The sequence below is a fragment of the Rhipicephalus microplus genome, chromosome 4 (assembly GCF_043290135.1).
Source record: "Rhipicephalus microplus isolate Deutch F79 chromosome 4, USDA_Rmic, whole genome shotgun sequence".
Classification (NCBI taxonomy): Eukaryota; Metazoa; Arthropoda; class Arachnida; order Ixodida; family Ixodidae; genus Rhipicephalus; species Rhipicephalus microplus.
The window spans coordinates 31,188,085-31,215,293 of record NC_134703.1 but is presented as its reverse complement, the minus strand read 5'-3'; the positions used below and the strand labels follow the sequence as shown (position 1 = coordinate 31,215,293).

General features: G+C 44.4%; 1 protein-coding gene across 1 annotated transcript in view; it reads right to left on the bottom strand.

Annotated features, from left to right (window-relative positions):
• The window catches only part of Gad1 (glutamate decarboxylase), a 75,998-nt gene extending 49,910 nt beyond the window's left edge, over positions 1-26,088 (bottom strand). Inside the window, exon 1 of the mRNA XM_037422218.2 lies at positions 25,947-26,088. Within this exon, the coding sequence (XP_037278115.2) occupies positions 25,947-25,995 (49 nt within the window). The 5' untranslated portion in view covers positions 25,996-26,088. The remainder of the gene's footprint in view (positions 1-25,946) is intronic.
• Positions 26,089-27,209: the final 1,121 nt, after the last annotated feature.

Here is a 27,209-nt window from a genome sequence, read left to right as displayed (position 1 = left end):
CTTTTGTGCTTCTTTTTTGTATAGCAAGATTTCGGACCCCCCCCCCCCCCCCCGTGCAATCCGATGCCCTCTTTACGGATTAAAAAAAGAAAATCCTTTGAAAGCGATCGCCCGAATCAACAGACGCCAGGCGATTCCGATTGTATACCGTTCCTCTGAGCTGTAGGCAAGGTGGTGATGGAGCAGTATAGGGGGCGTGCAGAAATGACAGTCACTTTTCTTCAAGCGTTGCTGCTGAAATACTGAAGTGCTAGTTTTTTTTTTGCCTATTTCGCCGTTCAGCTGAATTGTATTTGGTTATTACTGTATTGTATTTTGTTTTATTTTTACTTTGATTTGTGCATTGGGGTGCGGGGGGGGGGGGAATAGATTTGGGCTGTGTTACAACACTCACGGCTCTCGGCTAAAAAGACGTCCAACTTGGAGAGCGGCCATTTTATGTTTCGTTCCGATTCTCGTGCAACCGGTAAAATAAACAGTGTCGGAGACAAATAGTTTGCACACTACTTCGATGCTCAAACAAAATGGCGGCTGATTGGCGTTTCTGGATCTCGCCAGTATGGTCGTCTTCCCACAAGAGAACGCCTTTCTGCGTGCGAAGTACGCTCAGTTTTTTTTTTTCGTAGAATGCAGGGAACTACAAAAAACGTACTGGAAATAATCATTGTATGTGTCTTTAGAATTCTGTTGTCGACTAGAGGGAGCATCACCTCGCACTGACGTCACGAAGACGCATGTCATTACTCATAGACTGGAACTTGGTGTCGCGTTATATAAGCTAATACTAAATATCTGTGGTTTTAGTTGCAAAGTTTACAATGTAACGATGAGGCACAGCCGTAATAAAGTTCTCGGTAAATTTCGACCACCTGGAGTTCCTAAACGTGTGCCTAAATCCAGCTACACGGGTCTCTAACGTTTTGGACTTATCGGCCCATCACCGTCGGGGATTAAGCAGTGGCATTAGGATAAGTAGCCGATCACTGTAACCACCGTACTACCACGCCGGCTGTCATCTTCTATTTTGGTCAGCATAGCTTGACTACTATGCTGTTTATAATCGGAAGGCGGCCTTCATATTGAGGAGTCCGGTTATTTGCTGCTCTGTTGGTGAATGCCGTCGCAACGGGCTGATGACGTGACCAGACGACGCCACCTGTGCTTCAAGCATGCAAGAAAGTTAGGCCATGTGATAGCGTGGCAATTGAGCTGGCGAAGTCTAATAATACTTCAAAAAAAAAAAAAAACGCCGACGTCACACATTCCGGGTCATTGCAGATCATGTGGATGATAGCCGTTTTTTAGTAACTCTGTCATTATGCTGAAGCATAAAAATAAAAAAAAGCGTGCGTGAAACTACTGAAACGTAGCTCATCAAAAACGAGGGTATTGAATGTATATCTGATCGTCTATCTGTACATCTGTTTGTCAACTAGATTGCGAGGTACGCAAGCTGAATCATTTCCTTAAAGTCACCTAAATTTTCCTGTTTCTGTTTCATTAAACTTCAGGTAGACATCACTCGTATTGTGTCTTTTTATTCCAGTGTTTCGTGCAATTCACGCTGATTTGCACAAGGTGCACCAAATCCAACTCGCCCACCTCCCTACGTTAATGCGAAGCACCATAAATGCGATTAGCAATAATGACAAGTGGAATGTGCTGGACTTGTAAAGAGTGCTTTCCCTCACATAGACCTTCATTGAGGAGAAGCAAATTTTTGAACTTGCGTTTTTTTTTAATTTTTGTTGCTCAATTGAATGTTGGCTTTGAAAAAAAATTGCACCATATCCACGGAGTCAATTATGAAGAGTGGGTCGAAGCGTCCATCCGTCCGTCCGTTTGCCCGTGAGTCCGGACAGACAGACGGACACATGAACGGAGGCACGTATGGAATCACGAACGGATGGTAGCATGGACGGACGCACAGATGAATGGACAGAAGCACGGACGAACTCACGGACGGACGGAAGCATGAACGGGCAGACAGACGGACGGAAGCACGAACGAATGGACGGACGGAAGCATGAACGGACAGACAGACGGACGGAAGCACGAACGAATCGATGGATGGAAGCATGGACAGACGGGCGAACGGACAGACGCACGCACGAACGGACACATGGACGGACGCTTCGCCCCACTCATCATCATTCACTATATGAATATCCTGTGAAAACCACTAATGCCTTCTAGTTATAAAATTTCGAAGGATATATACACACACGACGCCATATATTAAGCAATTCGTAAACTAGAGGTGGCCACATACTACTACTACTACTACTACTACTACTACTACTACTACTACTACTACTACTACTACTACTACTACTACTACTACTACTACTACTACCCAGCGTTAGCAGAATAACGTTTTTTTCTTAGACCGTGCAGCCAATTGCGCCGTTCACTTCGCGTGGCGTTTTTTTTTCGTCGCGAAAAACACAGTATGCTTTTCCAGCTCTAGTAGCTAGCGTGCACGGTTTAAAAAAATACTGTGAAGTGAACAAAACAAACAGCGTTATTGGCGTTGGCTTTTCATCTCAAGCACATATTTCCGGATTATTCCTGAGAGGCGCCCAGCCAGCGAACGGTCGAGAGTGAGGCGCGAGCGGACGGGAAAGTGGGGCGCAGGGAGGAGAGAGATCAACGGCGAGAGAAGAAGCGGCGAAGCAGTGCACCTACCCTCTCCTATTCTTTCTCGTACCCCATGCGCCGGTTGCTAGGGGCGAGGATAAGTGCACGTGCCCGCAGCTGTTGCTATGGGAGAGTGAGTGAAAGCGTAGGGGTAGAGCGGCGCCGCGGACAACGCCGGATGTCTTACATAACCCGACTAAGAAATTCATTCGCATTTTAAAGTACCTTTATTTCTGTAATTGTCTTCATGACTAGGGAACCTGCTTACTAATACGCTTTTATGCATTCGCATTTAACAAATGATATCAGAGTCAAGGTTCAAGCAGAAATCGAGCCCGAGTATCTTGCATGGCAATGAAGTATTTACCTGAGAGCTACAACTGTACTTCAAATCGGTTTGGGTAATGTGGGTCAAAGCGTTTTATGTGCGAAACTTCTAGGCGTCATTATTAGGCTAAAGCAGTCTCTATAGTTTTGCCATGAAATTCTTATTATATAGTTTGGTGCTTGTTTATAGATGTAGTTTATCAGTTTTGTAAACTGGTGCCCTATATGAAGTTGAATATTCTAGGTTTCAAACAAGCATTACAAAAACTTGTGCCACTCGTGTTGGTGAAAAAGAAAAGCTCTACTTGTGAATGATTAAGCTATTGACTCCCATGACGATAGACCCCAAAAACCTTCGACAGCCACTTAGCCATTTGTTTATTGTGCTTAATGCATATACACTGATCCTTTGGGTTTGTAGCGTGCGCCCTACAATAGAATATTATTTTTTAAAACAAAGTACGTAATACTCTACACCATCAATTATGTATTTAGCTGAAGCTTGTAGTTTTCAAACAAGTATTACGAAAACTTGTGCCACTCGGGTTGGTGAAAGAGAAAAGCTCTACTTGTTGTCACAAAACGAGCGCTCAAAAAAGGGCGCGCCGCCGAATTCTCGCGACGAAGCGCCAAGAGGTAAACGATAAAAAGAAAAAGAAAACAAGCATCCAAAGACTCCCCGGGCGCACGTCCCTCTCCCCTCAGAAGCGTGGGTTCGCTGACGAACCTCCTCTCATCGGCGCCCGAGCAAGCCCTGGAACGTTCTAGATGGAAAGGGGCGTGGTGATGCAGGGTTGCGTCATCAGTCGCGGACGGCCCTCCTACCGTCTGGCCCTTTCCCCCAGCCTTCGCTGCGTATCGCGCCGACGAAATGGTGAGAACTTTCTGGAATCTCGCGCGGAAGGTATTTAATCGAGCAGCCGAGATGGGAGATCAGGAGAAGAAGGAAGTTAACGCCAGAGTGCGTAGGGTATCCCGCCGCGTCTGTCGGGGAAGGTTTTGTCCTTAGTGACAAAGCAGGAGAAGAAGAAATCATGCGCCAGAGTGCGTAGGGTGTACCGCCTTGTGGGCGAAGCCTTTTGTCTTCCGTGACAAAGGAGGAGAGAAGGAAGTGGAGAAGAAGAGGAATTCCACCTGAGGGGTGACGACTCGAGCTACAGGCAAGAGTGTGTGTTTACCGCTATCAAGCGAAGACGCGTGGCAACAGCTGCGTGTGTGAAGCCGACGTGTTTTCGGCGAAGAAGTTGGAAGCTTGGAGAGAGGCCAACTGAAGACGCGAGGTTTCCTGGAAGAGAAACTTCGGGGGCAGCGGAACGACAACAACGCTGGACTTTGAGTGAGTGATTCTCGGAAGAGTATCATCCAGACTTGTTCCAAGAACTTTGGACTGAATAAGTTTTCTAACTCTTTAGTCTTTAAGTTTCTTGGTTGTTCGATGCATGCGACTGCTTTGTAGTGCGTATTGTTGTCTGTGTCCGTTGTTTCGAGTGTGGCTGATTGTACTGCGTAGTACGTTGTTTGAATGGTGACATATTGTATTCAACTATTGTCGAGTGTGCATACTTGGGTATCGTTTTGATCTGCCATAATTGAGAATATAATTTTGTTTTGTTTATCAACTCTCAGCTCTGACTTGTTCTTTGGCCCACAGCCGGCGTCCGCTGGCGCGCCAAATAGGACTACTTCTAAATTGTCCACGCTTTCGTGGTGCGGTTCGGGGGGCCGATACTTCGGCCCTTGGAATTAGCCCGGTGATTGCCTCCCTAATTAACGGAACCTGTGACACTTGTGAATGACTGAGCTATGGGCTCCCATGACGGTGGAACCTGGAAACCTTCGACCGCTACTTAGCCATTGGTTTGTTATTGTGTTTGTTGCATATACACTGGTCCTTCGGGTTTGTAGCATCCGTCCCACGATATAATATTTTTTTTTCTAAACAAAGTACGTAATAGTCTACACCATCAATAATGAAATTAGCGGAGGTGTTCTAGGGCTGCGCCTGACGACAGATCAGTGTCTGCTTCGCATATCACGCTGCACTTCCCAGATACACACTTTTCAGATGAACCCCATAGATGGCACAACTGCCTAGATCGAGGATGAAACGAAGCGGTCGCTGTGCGCGAGGAAACTGAGAAGGGCAGCTTGAGCATTAAGAGGGCTGAAAGTCATGCCGCAAAAAGTGGCACCCCGATACACCCTTAGACGGTGCTACGGCCTTGGTCGCGGAAAAAAAAAAATGTGGTAGGCGCACGGAAGAGCGGATAAGAATGGCTCGTGCGAATGAGGCCTGGAATGACTGCAGGAAGAACGCTCGTGGCAGGGACTGCCACACTTTCTTTCCAGTACATAAATACCCAGCAAATAACATAATCATGGACATTCACAGGAAATTACAAATGATAAAAAGTTACAGAGAAGCACAAGCAGAACACGAACGAACCTCAGCTCCAGTGTCCTCACATTGGGTGGAACTGCATGGAGTGTTTTTTTTTCTTTTTTTTCTTTTAATACCGCCAGGCTTCTTGAAAACTCAGCGAGGTTTTCTTATCCCAAAATTATCTCCAGAACTGAGAAGCACACACGCTAAAACACACTCTGAGACTCAATTGCTGGAGGCATCACCAAGCTGCCCACACTAATGTTGTACCACGGAGGAGGATGACAAAGCTCACGCTATCCTTTCGGGTGCGCCTATAGGTGCCGAATCTTTTCCCGTTCCAAGTAGTATGCTACCTCTCTCCCTATCTCTGTTTTCTTTTTCTTTAACTCCGTGAGCGACAGAGGCCGCTCGTATAGGCTCCGCATGAGGCCAAATATGGCACATGCACAGTGAATCATGTTCGAGTAACACTGTCTAAAAGGAGATCTGCTCGCGATTCCACGTTACGGTTGGTTGATTTTCGGAGCTTAACGTCCGAAAGCGACTCAGGATATGAAAGAAGCCGTCTCGCTCTTAATAATGTCGAACACCTGGCGTTCTTTAACGCGCGCTTAAATCGCGAGCGGATGGGTGACCAACATTTTGCCTGTAACAAGGTGTGCTCGAAGAAATGCCGTGGGGTTTACGTAAATAACGTCTATGAAAAAGGCTACTGCGAAGATATTTGAGCACCGCTATGACAGTTTCATTCTCGAGCAGCAGCTAGAGACAACGCAAGATGACGCTAGGATGCTACAGGCAAGCATCCCAGGTCCGTGGCTAGGGCGCCTGCTTTTCCGCTCCGGTGACAACTGTGGTGCGCACCGATCATCTTGCTTATTATGTACCTTTGTACGTGCGCAGAGCCAATCTTTAGAGTCACCTATCTGCGACAATTTTTAGAGGAGGACGGTATGCGGCATGGCCCTGGAACAGTGCTGTGTACTCGCGAGAAATAAGTAGCGAAAAGAAATAAAGCAAAGTGAGCAGCAGCTGCGGAAGGATGAAGGGACCCGAAAAATAAAGGAAGTATGCAAAGTAACAACGTGGTGGGGATCGAACAGTCAATGCGCAGAAAGAGGAGGAGAAAACTAAAGATGGGATAGACACGAACACATAAAACAGGAAAGAAAGAAAGACGCATTTGAGTAGGCGTCGTGAGAAACAATGAAGGTAGTGAAAGAAGAGCCCTGTCGAAAATTGCGGTCCGGCGAAGGGCGGGAGGAGCCAGACCGCGTCAAAAAATAACGGCCACCGGCAGGCGATGAACGAGCGCAGTTATGAAAGCGGACACCCCCTCCCGAGCTCGGTGTGGCACGGCAACGTGACTCCATGATTGCGGCTTTACTGCCGCTGGGGGCGCTACTGAAGAGCGACGCTCGGGGCGACATCTCGCGATGGCCGACTGCAAATCACCGCTCCTTTGCTGCTGCTCGCCGGCTGACTTTAGGGACCGACTCTGCTTTTCTCCCCCTAATAACCGCCTTGGCTTCCGTTGTGCCTAGGCTTCTATGCTGCGCGCAGTTTGCGGGAGGAGGTCGTTATCTAGCACCCGGTGTCGGGAATCATACAGAAAAGCATGACGGGCGCACTCACCACTTACTTTCACTCCCATAACTTTTCTTTCGGTTCAGGGTTGGTGCTCTTGCCTTTATGCACTTCGTTAGTTTTGATGTGACAAAGCGAAATTCCACCTGATGTCACATTCTGCTCGTGTAACAACCACTGCATGAGCCGCATAATGTATATTTTTCGTAGTCTCTCGTTTCTGATATTGTGATGACGCAATACCGATGTATATCTCGGGTAGGAGTCTTCTAGAAAGTTCAGTCTGTGTCTGCCTTATAGTGCTTGAGACTATAACTTGTTGCTAGTCTGATGCGCTAGCCGTCATTGCAGGCAGTTGGCTCTAGGCCCGTAAGGCCTGCCTAACGTCGTTGTTGTTGCGTCGAGCCGGTGTGGTGTTCTGACAGTCATGTGACACTACAGAGATTGTCTTCGGTGGCCTGGTGCAGTGAGGCTTGCTCCGAGAAGGCCCGTACTTGCCGGGCACGGTAGCCTCATCCCCGAGGAGCTTTCTTAGCTCGAGTGCCGCCAGGTACGCCGGCCACACCTTGGGATATTCCGCTGGTAGCGAACTAGAACGCCCGTCGCTCCCGTCCCCAGTGCATCTAAAGCTTGGCGATGCAACCTTCCGCTTCGCAGTCCACGCAGACAATCCTAGCGTGTCGTTGCTTGCCTCTCGAATACAGCTCGAGTCAGCGTCTTGGTACTCTTCCCGTTATGGTGCGCTCACTCGCTCCGTTTCGAACGTTTCCCAAGTTTCGTCGTGGTCTTCTTCTGATAGCTTTCGCTCATAATACTACGATAGCGAAAGGTAACGGAACAGAAGGAGAACACCAAGACACACACACAGTACAGCATGTGTGTCTACGTGTTCTTGTGTACCTTTGTCTTGAGCTACCAGTATTATTCAAGTATGCCGTACCAAGAAACTTGCCTTGCAACTTTACTCGCATATGTTCGGATGGCGACGAAGAACACGATGCGCGTACTAGCGCGCTTGGCTGCGCCTGTTCGGCGCCTGTGTTCTTCGTCCCTTTCGAACATAATGCGTCATCAATTAGCTTTGAGAACGAACAAAGTTTCGATTTTGCTAAAACCCATTGCTAAAGCACGCTAAGACGCCTTGCTTTGCTAGGGTGCTTCGACGCGCTCGTATCGAGGCACTCTATGCTTTGCTGCGCCGCAGCGCCGGCTGTCGGGCCGTAGAGCAAGTAAAGGGCAGGCGCGGCAACGTGAGAAGGTCTTTCTCGGAGGTGCGTGGTGTGAATTGCGCTAACCCGGTTTTCTTTTAGACTGAGCACTTCATTCGAATGAAACAAGCGCTATTGGGGTACGCATTTGGCGGGGTTGATTCATGATTAAGAGTGAAAAACATTGCTGAGAAGACGAGATAAGGAAGAACTGGGGACCACGGCACTTAACGACGTGGACCACAGGTCCTTTCCTGTTCCGTTTTTATAGCGCTCTTTTCACTCTTAAGCACTGTGAGGTTTCTGGAACGCGATTCAACAATATACGTCGACTTACTGGTTGCCTTTAGCGATCCTCTTTAATGCTTTGCACGTCCCTAACTATGGTCATCAAAACAAATGGTGCATGTGAAAGCTTATCTATAAGTCTGTAGCCCTGAGCAACAGGGTCGTCGATGTAGCTCTTTATTTTCCACTGGCCGACCTTCAGTAAGCACGAAACCATATATCTAAATTTTCATGTACAGTCGACCACAAAAGTTTCCGGACCATTGAGTGTGTGCCAAACTGCCTGTCCGCGCCCCCTAGCGGTGCGCCATCTACCGTCGACCGCAGTTATAGGCCGGAAACGGGTCGCCTTCTTATTTACTGGCCTTTCAGTTTTGTACTGCCGCGTAGCACATTGTTAGTTCATGGTTTTCACGCGAAGTGCTTATCTGCAGTATGACCATCATGTTTCTGTTTTCATAGGAGGATCGAAACCACCACGGCCTGCCTCAAACGGCATTCTGTTGGCTAGGTCTCACTTTGTGATAAAGATTGCGACTGATAACAGTCAAGCTCATAGACTGCTGGCCAGGACGGCCAAGCTCGTAGATGCAGATGCCAAAAGAGAGTCGGGTTAAAAAGCGAAAGGTGAAAATTATTTGTACCCAGTCAGAAAAGAGACATGCCATCGATTAGAGGCGGGACGCTTTCAAGGCGCTGCGCTGCTTTCGACCACTGCTGACGTAATGGAAGTGTAGCGAGGAAGCTTTCGGTCATGCGCCCGCGTGGTCCGTAAACTTTTATGGTCGACTGTACCTGTGTGCTGTACATTAGCAGTTAATGCAGATAGGAGAATCGACCATGGGGCTATATGTGTAGAAGATGTTGGTGCACTTTCTAAAGCAATAGCGCTGAAAAAAGACCGTGCAGAAGAAATTCAGGTGTCTACATCGACGCAGTTGTCCGTGAGGGACAATCACGAGAGATGTAAATATTATGTAAAAAAAATAATGGGTTTGAACTGGAATGGATTCCACGTATTCAGTGTATGGTCTAGTGTTTGACCACAGAACCAAGCGAGTGTCTCCTTCAAGAGAAAAAACAAAAAACAAAACAAAAACAGTGTCTTGCTGTGAAAGTTGTCGAAATGGCCAAGCGCTCTCGTGCTGTCTCCCATTGTCTGTGGCGATCGAGCCGCGTCTTCTATGGCCATACGAATAGTCTAGCCCATGTTTGTAAATGGCACGGTGCACATAAACCATACTCTTCTATCACTTAAATAACTCTGACACTCCTTAATGTCGGATGTGCAAACGCCCAGTGCACCAACAGTGAGGCTTCTAATGTCTGACTTCCAGCCTGATATTTTAAAGCCTCGTAAGACTTGTGCTAGCCGTTTCGGACGCTGAACCAACTGACGGCATCACAAAATTCAAGCTCCAACTGAGACCAGCGAAACAGTTTGTTTGAGTTAATAAGTCACCGTGAAGTAAGAAAAAAACGGTTGTTATAATACGCAACAGTAAAGCAAATGCGACAAAAATGCGCGTGATTTTCATACTGAACGTGAAAGCGAAGGCACATACATGTTCGTTTGGACCAAGCACAAGGCACGGTTCGTTTAGTACAATGGCGCAATCACGCCAGTCACCTAATAAGGTACCTGCCGCTTAAAGAAAGGCGCTGTCGGGAGGCGGGCGCGGCGAAGCGGCCGCGACACAATAGCCTGCAAATTTAGCGGCGGAAATTCGATCAGTGTCACCCGTCGCGCGGACGGAGATTCAGGAACAGGATTAGATCGAGTTTCTTCACCGAGAAAGAGAGAGATACATTAAAGAAAACGCAGGAAAACTGAGCGCGCATTGTAAGTGCGTCATCCGGAAGAAGTGCCTAAATGGTTCTTTCGCACGTGTCTGCTTATCGTGTCTTTCAGCGAACCAAAGCTGGTAAAATGAGACTCAACTGTTCGTGGGACGAAGGATTAGGCGTAACTCCGAGAAGCGAGAAAGAAAAAAAGAAGAAATTTGCCGTATGTAGAAAGAGTGACGCCATTTACACGCGCTTCAGTTAGGGACCTTGCAAATCTGCCACCTCATGTAACCCTTTGACACCGCACTATGAATGGGATTTTGGCTGCCTTAATTATACGTCTAATTTATCTGTACTGAATCTAGGAAAACATCTGTACAGATAACAAAATATAATTTTTGACATTCTATTATTCGTTTTGCATGTCTCCTGGAAGTATACACAGTATTTATGTAGGTCCGCATAAAAAACAAAGACCTCGATCATTGCTATCGCAGCTCTCAAAAGTACTCGTATTTTTTTTTCAAAATTTCATGCATTATTCGCCAGTCTTATCAGCTTGCGTGCTGCGATTGTTGATCATTACCAGGAAAGAAATTCCAAATTGGGTGCCATTTTGCTTGCTACCGAGTATACACATTAATTTTTTTTTCTGAAGTGCCTCTATCAACTTCTACAGATGTGAAAAAAAAAAAAAGGAAACAGCTCAGTATTTATATTAAGCATATTCTCACAAATGTCCCAATAAATGCCCGCGGATATACTGTGTGTCCTGAAGTTTTACCAAACCGACCAAGGCTCTTATATTTCAAAATACTCGCTATCTGCAAATACGCAGCACACGAATGTTGTGGACAACCCATGGTTTAAAGCCTAAAACTACTAAAGAAGAAATGAAGAAACCAACGATAAAATAACGGCGTTGGAGAAGTACGTCGAAGACGAAAATTCTATAACAAAGTTATGGCACAAGCTACTGGTTCGTAACAGACTCGTCCTGTCGAATGCTGCACATCTCCGGCATCTTCGCAATGCACTCTTCGCCGCAGGTAAACCTTTTTTTTTGTCTGTCTTTCTTTAAGCAGTACCATAGCAAGGAAATAGAGACGGGAACGGTGCTGAGAAGCTTGACAGAGCCGGGATGAACGACAACAACTGTGCCGACCGTTCTGGCTTTCCGGCCACGACGAGCCGATCGATGAGCCGCGAAATGCGACGCCGCGGTAGCGCCCTTATCGCAGCGCCGGGGGACACTTCATTTCCTGGCGGTTACACGGTGCCGATAAGGGGACCCTCGCTCGGCACCCACCGGAAGGCGCACCGGAGCCTCTCTTATCTGCGACGAGCATCGCGGTTTGCGAACGCCTGCACCATATTCAACACCCAGGGCGCGAGCATCGTCTGAGCACCGGTACATGTGAGCCATCTTCAGAGGATACCACCGCAAATGCGACGTAAAAATGGTCACGCGAGCAGAATGCAGTTCCTCGCGTTTTTTTCTTTTTTTAAGTGTATACACGGGATTAAGAACGGACGTGTTTCTTTTTATTTATTTACACTCGTACCCATACTGCCATTTAGGCATTAGAGTAAGGGGGGGGGGGGGGAGTTACACAGAGAATTTATAAATCATACATTTCAAGAACATTGGCAGTGAAAAACTAAGGAGAAATAGCGGCATACATTGTTGTCAATACACATTAATTACGTGAAGATCAGCTAACCCAGCCGAAGAGAGAAAACAAAATGAAATTTATACAAACATGAAAAATACAAAAACGATGTGATAAGAACTAAACACTGCATAAAATTTGACTGCAGCTGAAGACAATGAGATGTCAAAGAGCGGCCGCAAAAGCTTCGTTATCTATTATGCTGACCTTGTCAGTAGGCAGACGAGTCCATTCAGAAATAGTTTTGGGAAAAAAAGTGCTGTTAAAAAATTACCATAAAATTTCTACTAGATGCTATAAATTTGCCATAGGTACCATGCCATAGATGCCACAATTTCTAAAAAGATGCCATAAAAATTTCTAATATTTGATAGGGTTTAACATCGCAAAACCACGATTTGATTACGAGAGACGCCGTAACGTAGGGCTACGAAAATTTCGACCAACTGGTGTTCTTTAACATGCAACTAAATATGATCACATAAGCCACGAGCATTTTCTCCGTCATCGAAAATGCAGCCGCCGCAGCCGGGATTCAATCCCGTGACCTTCTGGTCAGCATTAGAGCACCTCAAACACTAGAACAGCGCGGCGAGTTTATTGAAATTCTTCTATTTCAACTCTTGTCATGCCACATGTGGTGCTGGAGCGGACACTTGAGATAAATACCTCGAGTGTCATCTTCTGCACAACTGTTCGCGATTCCAGCAGCATTGTGCTTCGAGACATCGGCAGAAAATGCCGAGCAATGGGTAATTTTTAGCAATTTTCAGACTACTCTGGCAAACGGTTTACAAAGCAATGAACGCCCCTTTAAGCTATGTCTGTGTACGAGAAAATTGAACAGGTAAAAGCAAAAAGCAAGTGCAGTGAGCCACATGATTCTGTTTCAGCGGGTACCTAGACACTGCGGCTGACGCAGACTGCGAATCAGCCACAGAATATCATAGATGCAATTATTCTTCTTCCTTCATGGAGTGAAATTCGTTTCCTCCCGAAACAGACGTCCTGTCACCTTAGCAAAAGCAACAAATTCGATAAATAATATTATTATTCGGAATTATATTTAATGGGCACCTGCACAAACCCATTGACTTTGTCAGATCTCAACGAAAACAGAAATTCGAAACTTCAGTGCATCGGCAGCGCCTTGTTGCAACATTGACGCTGCGCTTCCTGTATGGAACAAAGCGTGCTGTCAGTATGTAGCGTTGTTGTTACACCCACAGACGAAAATGTCCACTATTCTCTCTTTCGAGTGCGCGAGATATCATTCAGTGTGAAATATATTAAGAGTAATTTTGTTATTCTTAGATTGAAGAACATGAAGTCTAAAGAAGACACTTGGACTATAGACAGCAGTAAGCCTTCAAAAAAACATTGCTTGTTGCACTGAAAGAGTTTCTCGAATGAATAAATGTGTTACGAAAATACTAAGCTACGCTGCACTCTTGAAAGTAAAATGAGTAACGTCGATGTTGTTATGTGTTCGAAATTGTATCATGCTAAGATCGTGTGTTTCACGATACGTGTAATTATTGTCTTTTGTATTTTTCCCGCGTGTGTCAGACTATACGAAACATTTGACATGGTGAATGAACTATCGGCGTCAAATGAAACCCGAACTGCGGCAAGCATTCGCAATGGTATACTGGGCGTCCTCCAGTCATCCTCGCTGACAGCCGCGCGCATCCGGTTTGGCAGCACTGACCCCCGCATTCTAGAACGCCCCTTCACTCAACGCTTCACCTTCAATTTAGAAAGCCGATGTGAGCGCCATCTCTAGGCAGGCCAAATCACTGCATATCAGTAACAATTTGCTGCTATTCTTGAGTAGCGCAGCGTCATTTTCGGCCGAGCAGCGGCGCAGTGCTCAACTCTGTCAAGTGAAGGGTGAAAGTCGAGTCGAGTAGCGTTTGTGAAGATGAGCCTGTTCGTGGCGAGAACCACATGGCGCACTCTATATGATCCCTGCGAATGCTTGCCGCAGTTCGGGTTTTGTTCGACGCCGATTGTAGATTCGCACTTATTTTAACCGACATAAACCAGTCCCCGAATATTTATGACTCCCTGGCGGTTCAAATGAATTGCGTTTGCGTACCTTGTGTTCTGCTGTGGGACGTTTATTAACGGAATTGCGTTGAGAAACTCACTTCCCAGGAATTATCGTGTCGGTGCCGTTGGTTGTTAGCGAACAATCGCCATCTTGTCCGCGACTGATAAATCGAGAAATATGGGGACAAAATAAAAAATTATGATAATCTTCAATGCAGTGAGATTAGAACCTGCGGATGTCTGCGAAGCATGCAGTTGTCCTACAGCAGATCCACGCTATCGTCTCTAACTGCTTACAGAAAAAGAAACATTGCATGAATGTGATTTAATGGGAGGCGTCTCCCTACCGCATGTAATAATGCATGGCAGAAACGTAGAATAGCACCAGGCGTCAAAGCATGTGAATTGCGCAATGAGTGAATGTTATGAAAGCCTATCCATCACAAAGCGTTCGGACGTACTTAATCGACTTTAGTTGCGAAAGCATCAACAAAGCGAACGTCTGCGTAGGTTCGCGTGTTGCCTTACGGACGCGTATTGGGCCATTCGATGATTGGAAAAAGGAGTAACTGTGACGTAGTGGCCACGTCATGACATCACTTGCAGTAGGCATTATAGGATAGTTTCATACGGTGAATGTCACTCGCACAATCGTTCGTTTTTTTAGGGCATGGTTGATAGATGCACCGAAAGCCGAAGCCATGCCACACCGATATTTTGACCACCTAAGGTTTTTTTTAACGTGCACTTATATGTAAGTACAAGGGCCTAGAGAATTTTCGCCTCAATCGAAAATGCAGCCACCGCAGCCGGGATTCAATCTCGTGACCTGCGGTTCAGCAGCCGAGTGCCATAGCCATATGAGACCACCGTGTAGGGTGTTTCCACTTTCTTTGAACAAAAAAAAGGCATTTTTACAGGCATTTTTTAATTAAAAATTACGCAGGTTAGTTAGATCGTGACATATTTGCCCAATTTTTTTATAATATGTGACATATACTACATATTTGAGTTCGATTTGAAATTATTCGACTGATATTACCATTCGCTTCAAATTCACTTCAAACTTAAAACACACTATTCGCACAAGCCTACACGAAATGTTTAATTTCGGTTCATTTATGAGTTTTCTTAGGGCCTTTCGCATTTTAGTGGGGGCAAGCACATGCATCAAACACAACATAGGTGCATGTATACAATCTAGAGTCGTGTATAACACAACAACATCGGAGATAATATTGCTGGCAAAGAAAAAAATATAACACTATATCAATACAACAAACCATAACAATAGTCAAGAAGGTAGTTATTGTACTCTTGTCTTAAATAAAATAACTATGAAATCAAGGGTTTGGGGGAAAACTTGCCAGGTCGGAAAGGCTCATAGTAAAAAAAAAAAAATGAATACGCCAACCAAATACGAAAATAACTTTAAACTGAAAGATGTATCGGTCTCGTACGGCGGCTTTATTGGGAAAGCATTTTCCAAGTCAAATTGGGGTTAATACGTACCCCTAAACACTTGTGCGACGTTGCAGTACCAAGAACAGCGCTTCCGATGACGTAGTGTGTGATAGCCAGTGAAGAATGTGGTATGCGCATTATTTTACACTTCAACGCATTTAACTTCATGTTCTATGCCAGGAACCAGTTGTAGATGTTATCGGGATAAGATTGGGCTTGGGAATTATCGCTCAGCTTCCTACTGTGCGCGAGACCTGCCACCAGAAAAGCAGGTGCCAGCGTCAGCGTGACGTGTTGGGCTGCATCACCTGATAGCTTTTGAGAGCGCTGCAATATGCAGTCGCTATCTATTAAAGCGTCTGCCGAACTTGCACAACGAAGCCCGGTTGTCAGCCTTCAAACGTGTCCTCGCGGTGAGAAGTGTCGTGAAGCTTGCATTTGGAAACTCGGAAATGGTAAACAGCCATGAAATACAACACGCGGGTGCAGCGAGTACTTCCGCGGGATAGATTTGAACTTCCTTGTGTAGCTGCAATGTTAGGTGAGTAGCACAAAGTTCTCTCTTAGGTGTAATTTCCCAGTGTGCCTTGTACGCTGCCCACATTGGGAAGCTTTTTTACCGCAATGCGGCCAATATGTTTTTCACCTCCATATCGTCACCACCAAAATTACTTTGACTCACTCAACCTAATTTCAATTAAATTAAGTTGGCTCACATACCGAGCCCACTGGTTTCCACCGAGCCATGTGTATTATTGTCAGAAAGGTAGCGTACCTTTGGCTTTACCGGCACGATTTTTTCACAAACATGTTCCAGAACATTAAAAAAAATGCTACACACAAAAAATACCATTGCCCTTTTTACAACTTGCTTTTTCCCAGCTTTACAGCTTCATTTTCGATGTTGCAATGAGTTGACTGTTTTTTTTTTTCTGTGATGCCTAGCTCATGCTGGTTCTCGTACCGTTGCGCGCCACACAACACTACATGTCTTGCATGTTTACCTTGTAGACTGCCTCTCCTTTCAATCGCTGTTGCATAGTCAGTGGTTTTAAGCTTTGTATTACCGAGTTTTTGATGGTATAGATACTGGCTGGTTGACTGAATGAAAAGGGAGTGGTAGTAGAAATCATGGCGAAGGGCTCTGAAATACTTTTATAAGTGTGCCCATGGAATGGAGTTAGTGAAGGAGCTTATTGCCTCTGGAACTGGCCATTGCAAAAATTTTCTGAATCCGCCCAGTGTGAGCGGAGTTACAAAAATATGTCGCGCGCTGCAATTACTTTATTTCTTCTCTCGTTCCAACCAATAACGCTGGAAGCTAAGCAGGGAGGTATGGCACGAGGAAAAAGGGTACGTAACTTGCACCTCGTGATCTAGGGCCCTTTCTCTCTCTTTTTTCCCCTGTGAACGCGAATTTTTTCCGCCCGCGTATTCGCGGGAACCTTCATTCGCAATGTTTTCTGACGATGCTCACAGCATTTGTCTTAGCTTCAAACAGTGAATGTAGTTAACTAAGAAAAAAAAGAAAGGCGGAGGCAAATCACCCAATAACGAGAGCGGTAAATCTATAGGGTTACGCCACTTGCTAAATAATAATAGTTTCAATTTCATTTTCTGACAGTTGATTGATTGATTTATATGTGGGGTTTAACGTCCCAAACCACTATATGATTGTGAGAGACGCCGTAGTGAAGGGCTCCGGAAATTTTGACCACCTGGGGTTCCTTAACGTGCACCCAAATCTGAGTGCATGGGCATACAGCATTGCCGCCTCCACCGGAAATGCAGCCGCCACAGCCGCGATTCGATCCCGTGACCTGCGGGTCAGCAGCCGAGTACTTTATTCACTAGACCACCGCGGTGGGGCGAATAGAAAAGTAAGAAAATAGCTTTCACTAGGCTTGTGCGAATATACAAAATGCTTTAAATATTTGAACAAATAGTAGATTGTTCAAATTAACTTTGATGCGAATTTAGATTACTGAAAATTCCAAAGTATTTGCAATGAACAAATAGATGTATATTAGTCCGCAAGTAACCGCTTGTAAAGGTGGTTTCACTGCAATTTAGAAGTGCTAAATAGTGAAAGCACCTATTAAAAAAAAGTCAGCTCTGCCGCGAAGTCTCACTTCAAATTTAAAGGGGCACTGCAAGACTTTTTTGACCATGGTCAGAAAACGCTGCCGACCGGTAGTCGAGGTCACCAATGTTATGCAGCACGACGCCACCTGCAATTCAAGACAAATTTTCAAAGTGGTTGTAATTAAGCCACTCGTTTTATTTCCCGCTGTGTTTGGTTTATAAAGTCTCAGAAGAAGACAGGTAAGGGTTAGCTCGTTTATAGAAGGTTTGAAGCGTAGAATCGTGAGTTTCATAATTTTTTAGTGGGCCGGATTTTCAGCTTGAGAGCTGGATTATAGCAATATTTTTATGAGGGGTATCGAATGTGGCGAAATAAATAATGGTCTCGGAGCTACGCCGTCATAACAAGCATTTAGTCTGTACTCCCAACGCTATGTGATAAACAGTAGATCTCATACTTGCTTGCAGCAGCTTTGATTACCAGAACAGGCATTTGAGTCAGTTGCCTCCTTTATGATATATTTTAATTGCCAGTTCCAAGAGGGTCTTTTGAGGCGTTCAAGATAGCCTCGTCGTTTTGATTTTGGTCTATTTGCTGCAAACCCAATTATGAGTTTGATACTCTTTGTAGTATCGCGTCGCCAAATAGCACGCGAAACGCACATCACCACGCATTAACACTAATCAAGACACATGCTACAATGTAGCATGTGTGTTGCATATCTGCGCTTCTTGTAATATTTAAGCCTGCATGACCACTCTTGAGAAATTAAGTGGTTCATTGCCTGCGTGCATACTGCGAGACGAATAACCAAGACCACTGATAACTACAAACAAATTGTGGTTTTCTTGGATTTTTTCAAAATATTCTACCACGTTTCTATAAAAAAACTATCGAAATTAGACATAACACGTGCAGATGGTCTCATTGTTTATTGAATTAAGAAATAGTTAACAAATCGTTCACAGTTTGCACAGTTACAGGACACCACCTCTAGAATATAATCGATTACATCAGGCGCACTACTGGGCAGTGTTCAAGCGCCAATTTTATTAACAATATTTGTAGACGACCTGACATCTCCACTAATATAAATGTCGGCAATTTATACGTGACCCTGTACATTACAAAAAAATAAATTAAACATACTCCTGCAGCCAACCTAATCTTTTATACGGAGTGGTAGAAGATGGGCGCGAGTGGTGCAAAAGGAGGCAAATGTTCGTGAACACGAGTAAATATGTTCCTTTGGCATTAGGCTGCCAAATTCTCACGTCTAACATTTCTTACGCTAACGACAACCGTCCCTTAGGCAGAATATGTAATCCCAAATGTTTTAGAATCTTTGGAGATTACCTGAGATGAGAGTCTCACATTAATTACACAGCCCTGAAACGAATACTTATACTGACGTCTTCAACATGCGCCACCGATTACCAAATTAACAGCTTATATCGCCCATTTCAAGCGGAAATACGTAAGTCTTTTGCAAGACCCTTTCAGCGGGCTTGGTGACACCGGATGCGGACGGATGCTGATTTAGATTCTTTTCGTCCAGGTGGGTGACACGTATCTAATTTCTTCTATTAGAGATGATTCTGTCCCATTGACGGTGTTGCCAAGCCCAACGTGTTTGCTCAGTCTATCGTGTGAGTGTCTGCATGTGATTAGGCTATTGCTACTAACGTCCGGCGGCATAGAGTCGAACCCTGGTTCCTCTTTTGAGTTGGGAGTCTGAGACACAGTTAAACAGTCAATTACTTAGGAAAATTTTGAAAGAGCAAACAAAGACAAATAAGACTTGCTTCATTAATTACGAATTTGAAACAGCTAGAATCGGCAGTCGAAAATATTCAAACCAAGATTACGAGGATAGAGGAAGATCTGCGCCGAATTGAGAAGTGTGAGCAAAGGTTGCGGAAAACGGATGAAGCTTGCAGTATGGTGAACAAAATAGCCTTCGAGTTGGCTGGAAAGGTAGATGACCTCGAAAATAGAAGTCGTCGCAACAACATTGTAGTTTATGGAGTACAAAGAAGATCAAGGAGAGTAATTGAAAAACTGGAGCGGAAAGCTAACGAAGAAATTGTCAAAAAAATTATAGGTGTTGAAGTTAACTCTATAGAGCGTACCCACCGAATCAGACTAAAACATGAACAGCGACATCATCCTATACTTTGAGATTTTTCGACCACATAAACAAAACTAAGGTTATGTCAGCCTGCTTCAAATTAAAGGGCACGGGTATAGACATATCGAAAGCTTTTTCAAAAAAGTTCGGGACATTCGATCAAAGTCATGGCGCTCTGCCGCTGAGGAAAGAAGCAGTGGTTCTGAGGTTTCTCTTCGTTTTCATACACTCAGACTTGATGGTAAGCTGTACACATGGGATGCAGTGTGCGATTGCAGAGTGGCGTTGTAGGAATCCACTGCGCCTGCGCAACCCGAACAATAATCTTATCGTTCCACGCGTGCGAATACACGTAAACGCGATAACAAATGACGAGAATCTGTCAAGACGCTCCGGCTTGTTTCGCTAAATGCTCGCAGTGTAGTGAATAAGATACAGAGCCCCGAAGATATACTTTTGACTTATCAACCGCATGTCGTAGTGATCACTGAAACCTATAGCTGCATTCAGATGTTCAAAATTCAGAAATAGTGCATCCTCCGTATACACGTTCATACGTAGATACAGAGGATCAAGGGGTGGCGGAGTTGCAATCGCAATTAAGAATAACACTAAATTCACTCGCTTAAATGACATCAGTAATCACGAAAGCATATGGTGCAAGTTAAGGTTTTTTTTTTGTAAAAATATATTACTGGGTGGTTTTTATCGTCCCCCAAATGCCCCTCCGGAATACTTAGATACATTATATGATTATTTGCTTCAAAACACGAATTCACGCTCCAACATTCTTGTAACAGGCGACTTCAACCTTCCCGCTAATAACTGATGCAACTTTTCTCATGACGGCAAATATTTCATAAGTACCAAATTCTTACTCCAAACGGCATTTATGTTTTCTTTAACCCAGTTTGTTTCCGATGCCACAAGAAATTCCAATTCTTCTTTACTTGATGTTTTATTTGCAAGTGGCTCGCTTCAAGATTGCTCCATCAGTGTTAGGAATGGCAAATCTGATCATCAGTTAATTGTTTTAGAGTGTCATATTACTGGTGTGTGGTCCTATGTTAAACCTACCGACACATTAGTGAGAGACTATACGCATGCAGATGATTATGGGGTCAATGGTTGCATGGAATCCTTATTCCCTTCTTTTACTGGGTTAAATGATGTTAATGAGCTGTGGTTCAACTTTAAAGACATGGTCATTCATTGTGAAAACACGCACGTTCCTTTAAAAAAAAGCGTATCAACAGCGAATAGCCGTGGATGAATTGTGATCTTATACATCTGAAACACAAGATAAAGTGATTTGGAAAACGTGGTGATAGGATGGAACTTGCCAGTTTAGATCGAACTTTTCAGGATAAAGTGCGTGCCGCAAGAGACCAGTTTTTTTTTTCTTGCACCTTGACTTGTTTCATGTCGGAATAACCAAGAAAATTTTGGCGATATTTATCTAAAGATAAAAGTGGCATCACGGAGATCAGAACGTCTGGCATAAACATTGACGATCCTTTTACCATTGCCAATGAATTCAATGAGTTATTTCGGTCTGTTTTTACTTTGACAGCATCGCATGCACACTTACAACCTTACACACTTCGTAACCAGATGTCCGAAATAAATTTAAGTAAGAACGGCATTTTTATTCTTTTGCGTAATTTAGACTTTAAAAATCACCAGATCAGGACGAAATATCGAATGTTTTCCTCAACAGGTATGCAATCTGGGTAGCAGAGTACTTATACATAATTTACAAAAAGTCGTTTGAATTATGTCTAATGCCTGATGATTGGCGCTCTTCAAGAATAGTTCCAATTCACAAATATGAGTCCTCTTTAGAATTAAATCATTACAGACCAGTTTCCTTGACATCCACAGCTTGTAAACTGCTTGAACATATTTTATTTAAAGCAATTATGACACATCTCGAGGATAATGATTTAGTTCATGCAAATCAACAAGGTTTAGGTCTGGTTTATCTACAAAAACACAGCTAGCTGAGATAACGGATCACCTTTTTAAGTGTAGTAAACATGAGGGATCAAATGTATGCAGTATTTTTGGACTTTTCCAAAAGTGTTTGATGTTGTTCCGCATGCTTATTTGGTAACCAAACTACATTCGATGGGTAATAAACACAATATCATTCGTTGTATAGAATGTTATTTGTCCTCAAGGAAACAAACAGTATGTTGCCGTTAAAGATTGTATTTCCGATACATTGGATGTTCACTCAAGAGTATCACAAGGCTCGGTACTTGGCCCTTTAATGTTTTAGTTGATATAAATATTATATATTTGTCTGTTCATTCGCCTGTGAAGATCCGACTGTTTGCCGACGACTGTGTTGTGTATGCTAATATGACTGACCCTTCCGACCAAGTTCGACTTAGTGATACGTTGCACTCAATTGGCGTATGGTGTGAAACAGGGGGATTGAAGCTTAATATTTCGAAGACGGCATGTATTACATTTAGCAACAAAAAAACCCTAGAATTTTTGTACTAATAATAGTGCTTAAATTGAAAAAAATAACAGTCAGATAAAGTATTCAACTCTTACAATTACAAACAGTTTAACTTGAGAAACACACATAGAATACGTTTACAGGAACACGCTAAAAAAGCTTGCATTTTTGAAACGAAAATTATGTCGTACGTCATCAACCGTAATGTTAACTGCATACAAATCTCTCTTCAGACCAAAATTAGGATATGCGGATCTCGCCTGGAGCCTGCAGCAAAAATACTTGATCAGGAAATTAGAAAGAGTGCAAAACTTGGCCTTGAGGTTTGTATACACTACATACCCGCGTTTTTTTAGTGCGTCAGTTCTTGGCGACAGGGCCAAATTGAAAAAAATTAGCTCATCGCAGAATCGTATCTCGTCAGATATTTTTAAAATATATATATCAGCTGTATCACGGTCACTATACAAAATACCACGTGAAAACTACATAACTGAGTCCCCATGTGGTCTGGTCGTACAAAAAACAACAAAATAATAAAGGAGCCGTTTAGTAATCTTTATATACATCAGTATTCCCTTTTTCTACGTGCTACATCACAATGGAATAAATTACTCGAAGAAGTAATAAACGCTAACACCGCTGAATCATTTGTTCAGTTTTTAAATAACCTTTCGTTTGATGTGTATAGTTCTGTTTATCCTGAACAGCTTTGTTGTAGATGATTCTCGCGTTTACTTTTTTATGCATAGTGTTCATCTCATGTGTTGAAATATTTTACGTGCATATTTTATTATTTATAATGTTGTGTGTCCGTAATTACGAAGCATATTTATTTATTCGTCTTCTTTTGCTTGTTATTTGAGGTTTACTACTTAAGTTGTCGATAGTTCTAAGCTTTATTGTTGGTATTGTTTTTAATAATATTCCCACTCCTACTTGGGATCGAGTAGGTGCTGCAGCATTTGTAAATAAAAGAAAATGTTCAACACAATCAACTAACACAACTTAACAAAATATATGATTACGCAACACTTTTTTCAAATAGCTGAGCACCTAGTCTGCGCAGAGACCCATCAAACTCATTCCATAGATTTATGATTTGCGGAAAAAAAAGGAAAGCTTAAAACAGCAAGAATAGCTCTAAATGGCGTAGCATTTAAAGGGACGAACCGTCTGGTATGGCGTGCCTGCATTCAGTCTCTTCCTGCAAACAGTTTCATTTCGACCTTCTCATGTGAGGCCTAAATAGATGTCGTGGTGCCCATTGTTTACTGCTGTCCAGAAAGTGACTCTTGCAATGCATCGTTTTGGGAAAGATGAAGGTTTTTTTTTTTTTCCAGCCACGACAAATAAACTTTTTGCTATGAAGACAATATCAATGACAACATTTAGTATATGCTCGTCGATCAATATCTCGTAATGTTAGACTTGTTTTGACAATGTATTCTTCTAATAGTAACGTATGATGTTAACTATACGGTATGAATCAACCAGCCCCAAGTCAGATCTCCCCCGTCACTGTTTAAATGTGCAGGAGCGCAGGTTGTTGACTGTGAAGACAGGCGAGTACCACTGATGTTAGATTACAATAACTGTTTACTTCCCATTTTGACCCACGGGAACCTGAGGACCCAACGCAGGTTCTTGCGATCAGCACATCATTGCTTCGGTTTGATTTCTGCATCCATTGCGAAGCACATTTTCTTTCAGACTCATTCAAGAAGGAGAGAAAGAGGTCCACAGAGACCCCACTCCCCCTACCATAAGAAGACACTTCGCATGTGTATGATCCCATACCTGAAGCACTAAACACGGCAAGCTCTATAATCGTTGCCCATAGGAAGCTGCATGCCTGTTGAATTCTGTGTTTTAAGTTTGCTCCCGCATGGACATCTCAAGTGAAATTGTGATGGAAATGACAGTTGCTAAGAAACATAATGTGGTGTGTGCGCAGAGAGCGTCAGTGCAAGGGTTTGGCCCACTGCCGGATTTTCCTATCGCCAACGACAGACGGCCGGGTCTGGTCGGCCTCAAGCGTTTACAAACGAATGATTATTGTTGCTAGCGTCTTTGCTTTTTTTTTTTTCAGTGCTGATGACGTAGGCCAGCTAGGTCACAGCCGCGTGGGCGGGTGCTAGCCATAACAAATGTATCGCTGTGTATCCCTCGCCTTTCGCAAAAAGGGCTTCATTTCGAATCTGTGCTTGTGGTTTTGGATTCACTGCTCGAAAATGCCTACTGATCGCGTTCTACTTGTATGTGCGTCAGAGTAGACTATAACGCATTTTAAAACGGCGTGATTATGAGTCACTCGCTTGTTTATTGTTTTTTTTTTCTGCGACTTAAAGATGGGCACTTTAATTAGCACGGTAGTGTACAATGTGCTATGTCACCTTTTCATACGTGTTGAACGTTTGATTACGTAAATAATTGACTTCACGCACACCATTGCTGTGTGCCGGCATCATCATAATAGTTCTGATTTGTTTTGTACGTGGGCTCCTAACTTCTCGTAACTATAAGTGTGGGTGCAGAGGCCATGCCACGAGCACCATTTAAATGAAGGACTGTGGCCATGAGTGCGGTTCTTGGTTCAGCTAACATACTAGTAGAGACGCGAGAATTTTAACGAACGTTCGACAATGGTTTGCGAAAGCACTATGATTTAAGTGCGGTGGTCAATAGTTGAGGCTAAAGATATCTTTAGGGAAGCCTGATGTTTGTGACATAACTTGTTAATATAAGGGCTCTTGGCCAGAGGCTGTCCTTGGTTTTACGCGTACCGAAGTATTCTTCTTCGGAGGGCTCTTAATTAACATCGGTGTGCGCGCTGCGTATTGCACTACTTGGGCAAATGCGAATTCAATATCGACGCGAAATTACTCGTTAGCATTCATTGTTTACTTACCTTTAGTTATCGAAGGATGAAAAAATTAAAGAATATTTTCAGCCAGTTTTAAGAATGACCTGTTTTCTTTGAAAGGTTAAAAAGTTAAGTGGAACATGGAAATTTTGCACTGCTTTCTAATCTTTAGCGAAGTGTTTTTTTTATGTTGCCCTTTTACTTTTGTAGTTCAACAAAGAATTTAGAAATTTCATAAATCTACAACTTCAGGGTTAGTTTTCTGTAATGGGGCACAATAAAACGTACAAGTAAAAAGAAAGAAGAAGCGGTATACGTCCCAAGCTGTATTTTTCGAAATGAATATTCCTGCGTGTAGGCTGCTCTCCTGTTGCAATAAAGGGTGAACGAAAGTGGTAAATGATGTGAAGGACGTCTACAGCGTGACGACACAAGCGGCTTTAACTTGCGCGCCATATCGCACTCGCAATTCCCAACATGGGATGTTTTCTGCGTGGCAGCTGACGTATACCCGTACCCACGACACAGACGGCAGCTGCAAGGTACACAGAAGATCACGGAATCCCCGTATTTGAGACAAGTACCATCCACGATGGCGCTAATGGCGCACCGATCCTCTTTGAATCGAGTAAAAAAAAGAGGGAGAGGGAGCAGTGGTGGAAAGGGCTCCGCGCAGCATGGCTCCGCGCAGCTGAGTCACCTTGGCCACTACAGTGTGGCTGTGCAAGGATTACTGGCTCAAGTGATAATCTGCTTTTCTACCGCGGATTATCAAAGGTTTCATTTGGAAACTATGCCGTGGTGAGACGTTTGCTGCCAGTGGCTGTGTCGCTGCTTGAATATAACCTGAACCACGCTTCCCCACTGGAGGTGACTGTTGTACTCTGGCAGCTCGTACTCAGGAGACAACTGCTGCCGATTGTGCGTGCGGAGCTACACTGCCGTTTCGTGCCAGCCAAGTGGGGTTGACTTACCTGTGTACCGTAGCTTGGACACATCCTCCGTTTTGTGTTGCGCGGCCATGACAGTGGGACGACGGCGCGGTCTGCTGGCGGCACCCGGCAAGCGTGTCGACGGCGCACTGCAGGAACGCTGGGCCCTGCTTTGCAATGCCGGCCTCGGGCCGCCCCCAGACCAGGCGCTGCATCGATCGGCGCGCGCTCATTGGCCGAGCAGCGTAGGTGACGTCAAAGGCTATCCCTCCCCCATCCCCCCCGTGCACAGCCCAGCCCGAAAGTCGAGATCGATTGTGGCACGAAGGCTACCACCGGCAACGGAACGCGCTTCGCTGATGAGCGCCGCGCGGAGCACTGACGTCGGAAAGGCGGTCGAAGAAGCGGCACCCACGCCGAGCTCACCCTTGTCCCTGGGGCAAACATGGCGATCGAACACACTCTCGCTGGCAACTTCTGCCCTCTCCTAACGAGCTTATAAATAGCCCCATTGACCCTATTCTCCTCGCGGGTTCGGCAGGCACTGCACGGGTTCGATACCTTGTCGAAGGCTGCTATGGTGCTGTGCAAATGTGACCTTCATTCAATACTGCAGCCGACGCATTCGTTTGTAACTGACGCCCTCAGATTTTTTCCCGCGAAGGGTTTTCGCTTTGACATTAAAATACTCCTCAAAAATAAACTTAAAGTACAGCCAGGTGGCGCTGACTGACGTTCCCACGTTTCATGGACGGATGGGTTACCACCACCGCAGCTCAGTGGTAGAGCATCGGACGCGTTATTTGAAGGTCGCAGGTTTTGGTCGTGCCAGTAAGACGATACTTTTTTGTCCACTTATCTTTCTTCACAGTTTTATTACAATTACTTCTAAACACATCCCCCGTACTTCTGTTGGTATCATTGTCTGTTGGTTGTCATTAACATTGCGTCTAGCAAAGAAAACAAGCCGTTGAACTTGCACTTTTAAATGCGAAGAACTTCGGCGAATTCGAGCGAATCTATCTATCTAGCCGCTTACGTTTGGGTGCTCCCGTGGTCACTCCTTGGCATGAACCAAAATTAGCATGGAAAGGTAAGATAGCTTGAGGAATAAGACGCACTGATCAAGACATGAATAATGTCACAATCTTGTCGCGTACGTCGTCAAACACTTCCCACCAGACAGTGGCACATACCCACGGGCGGGTATGCGCCGCTGGTATGCGGGTATGTGCCACAGGTGATTGACAGTATCTACACGGGAACGACGAGAACACACATGGGCAATCTTAACGCGTGAGCGTT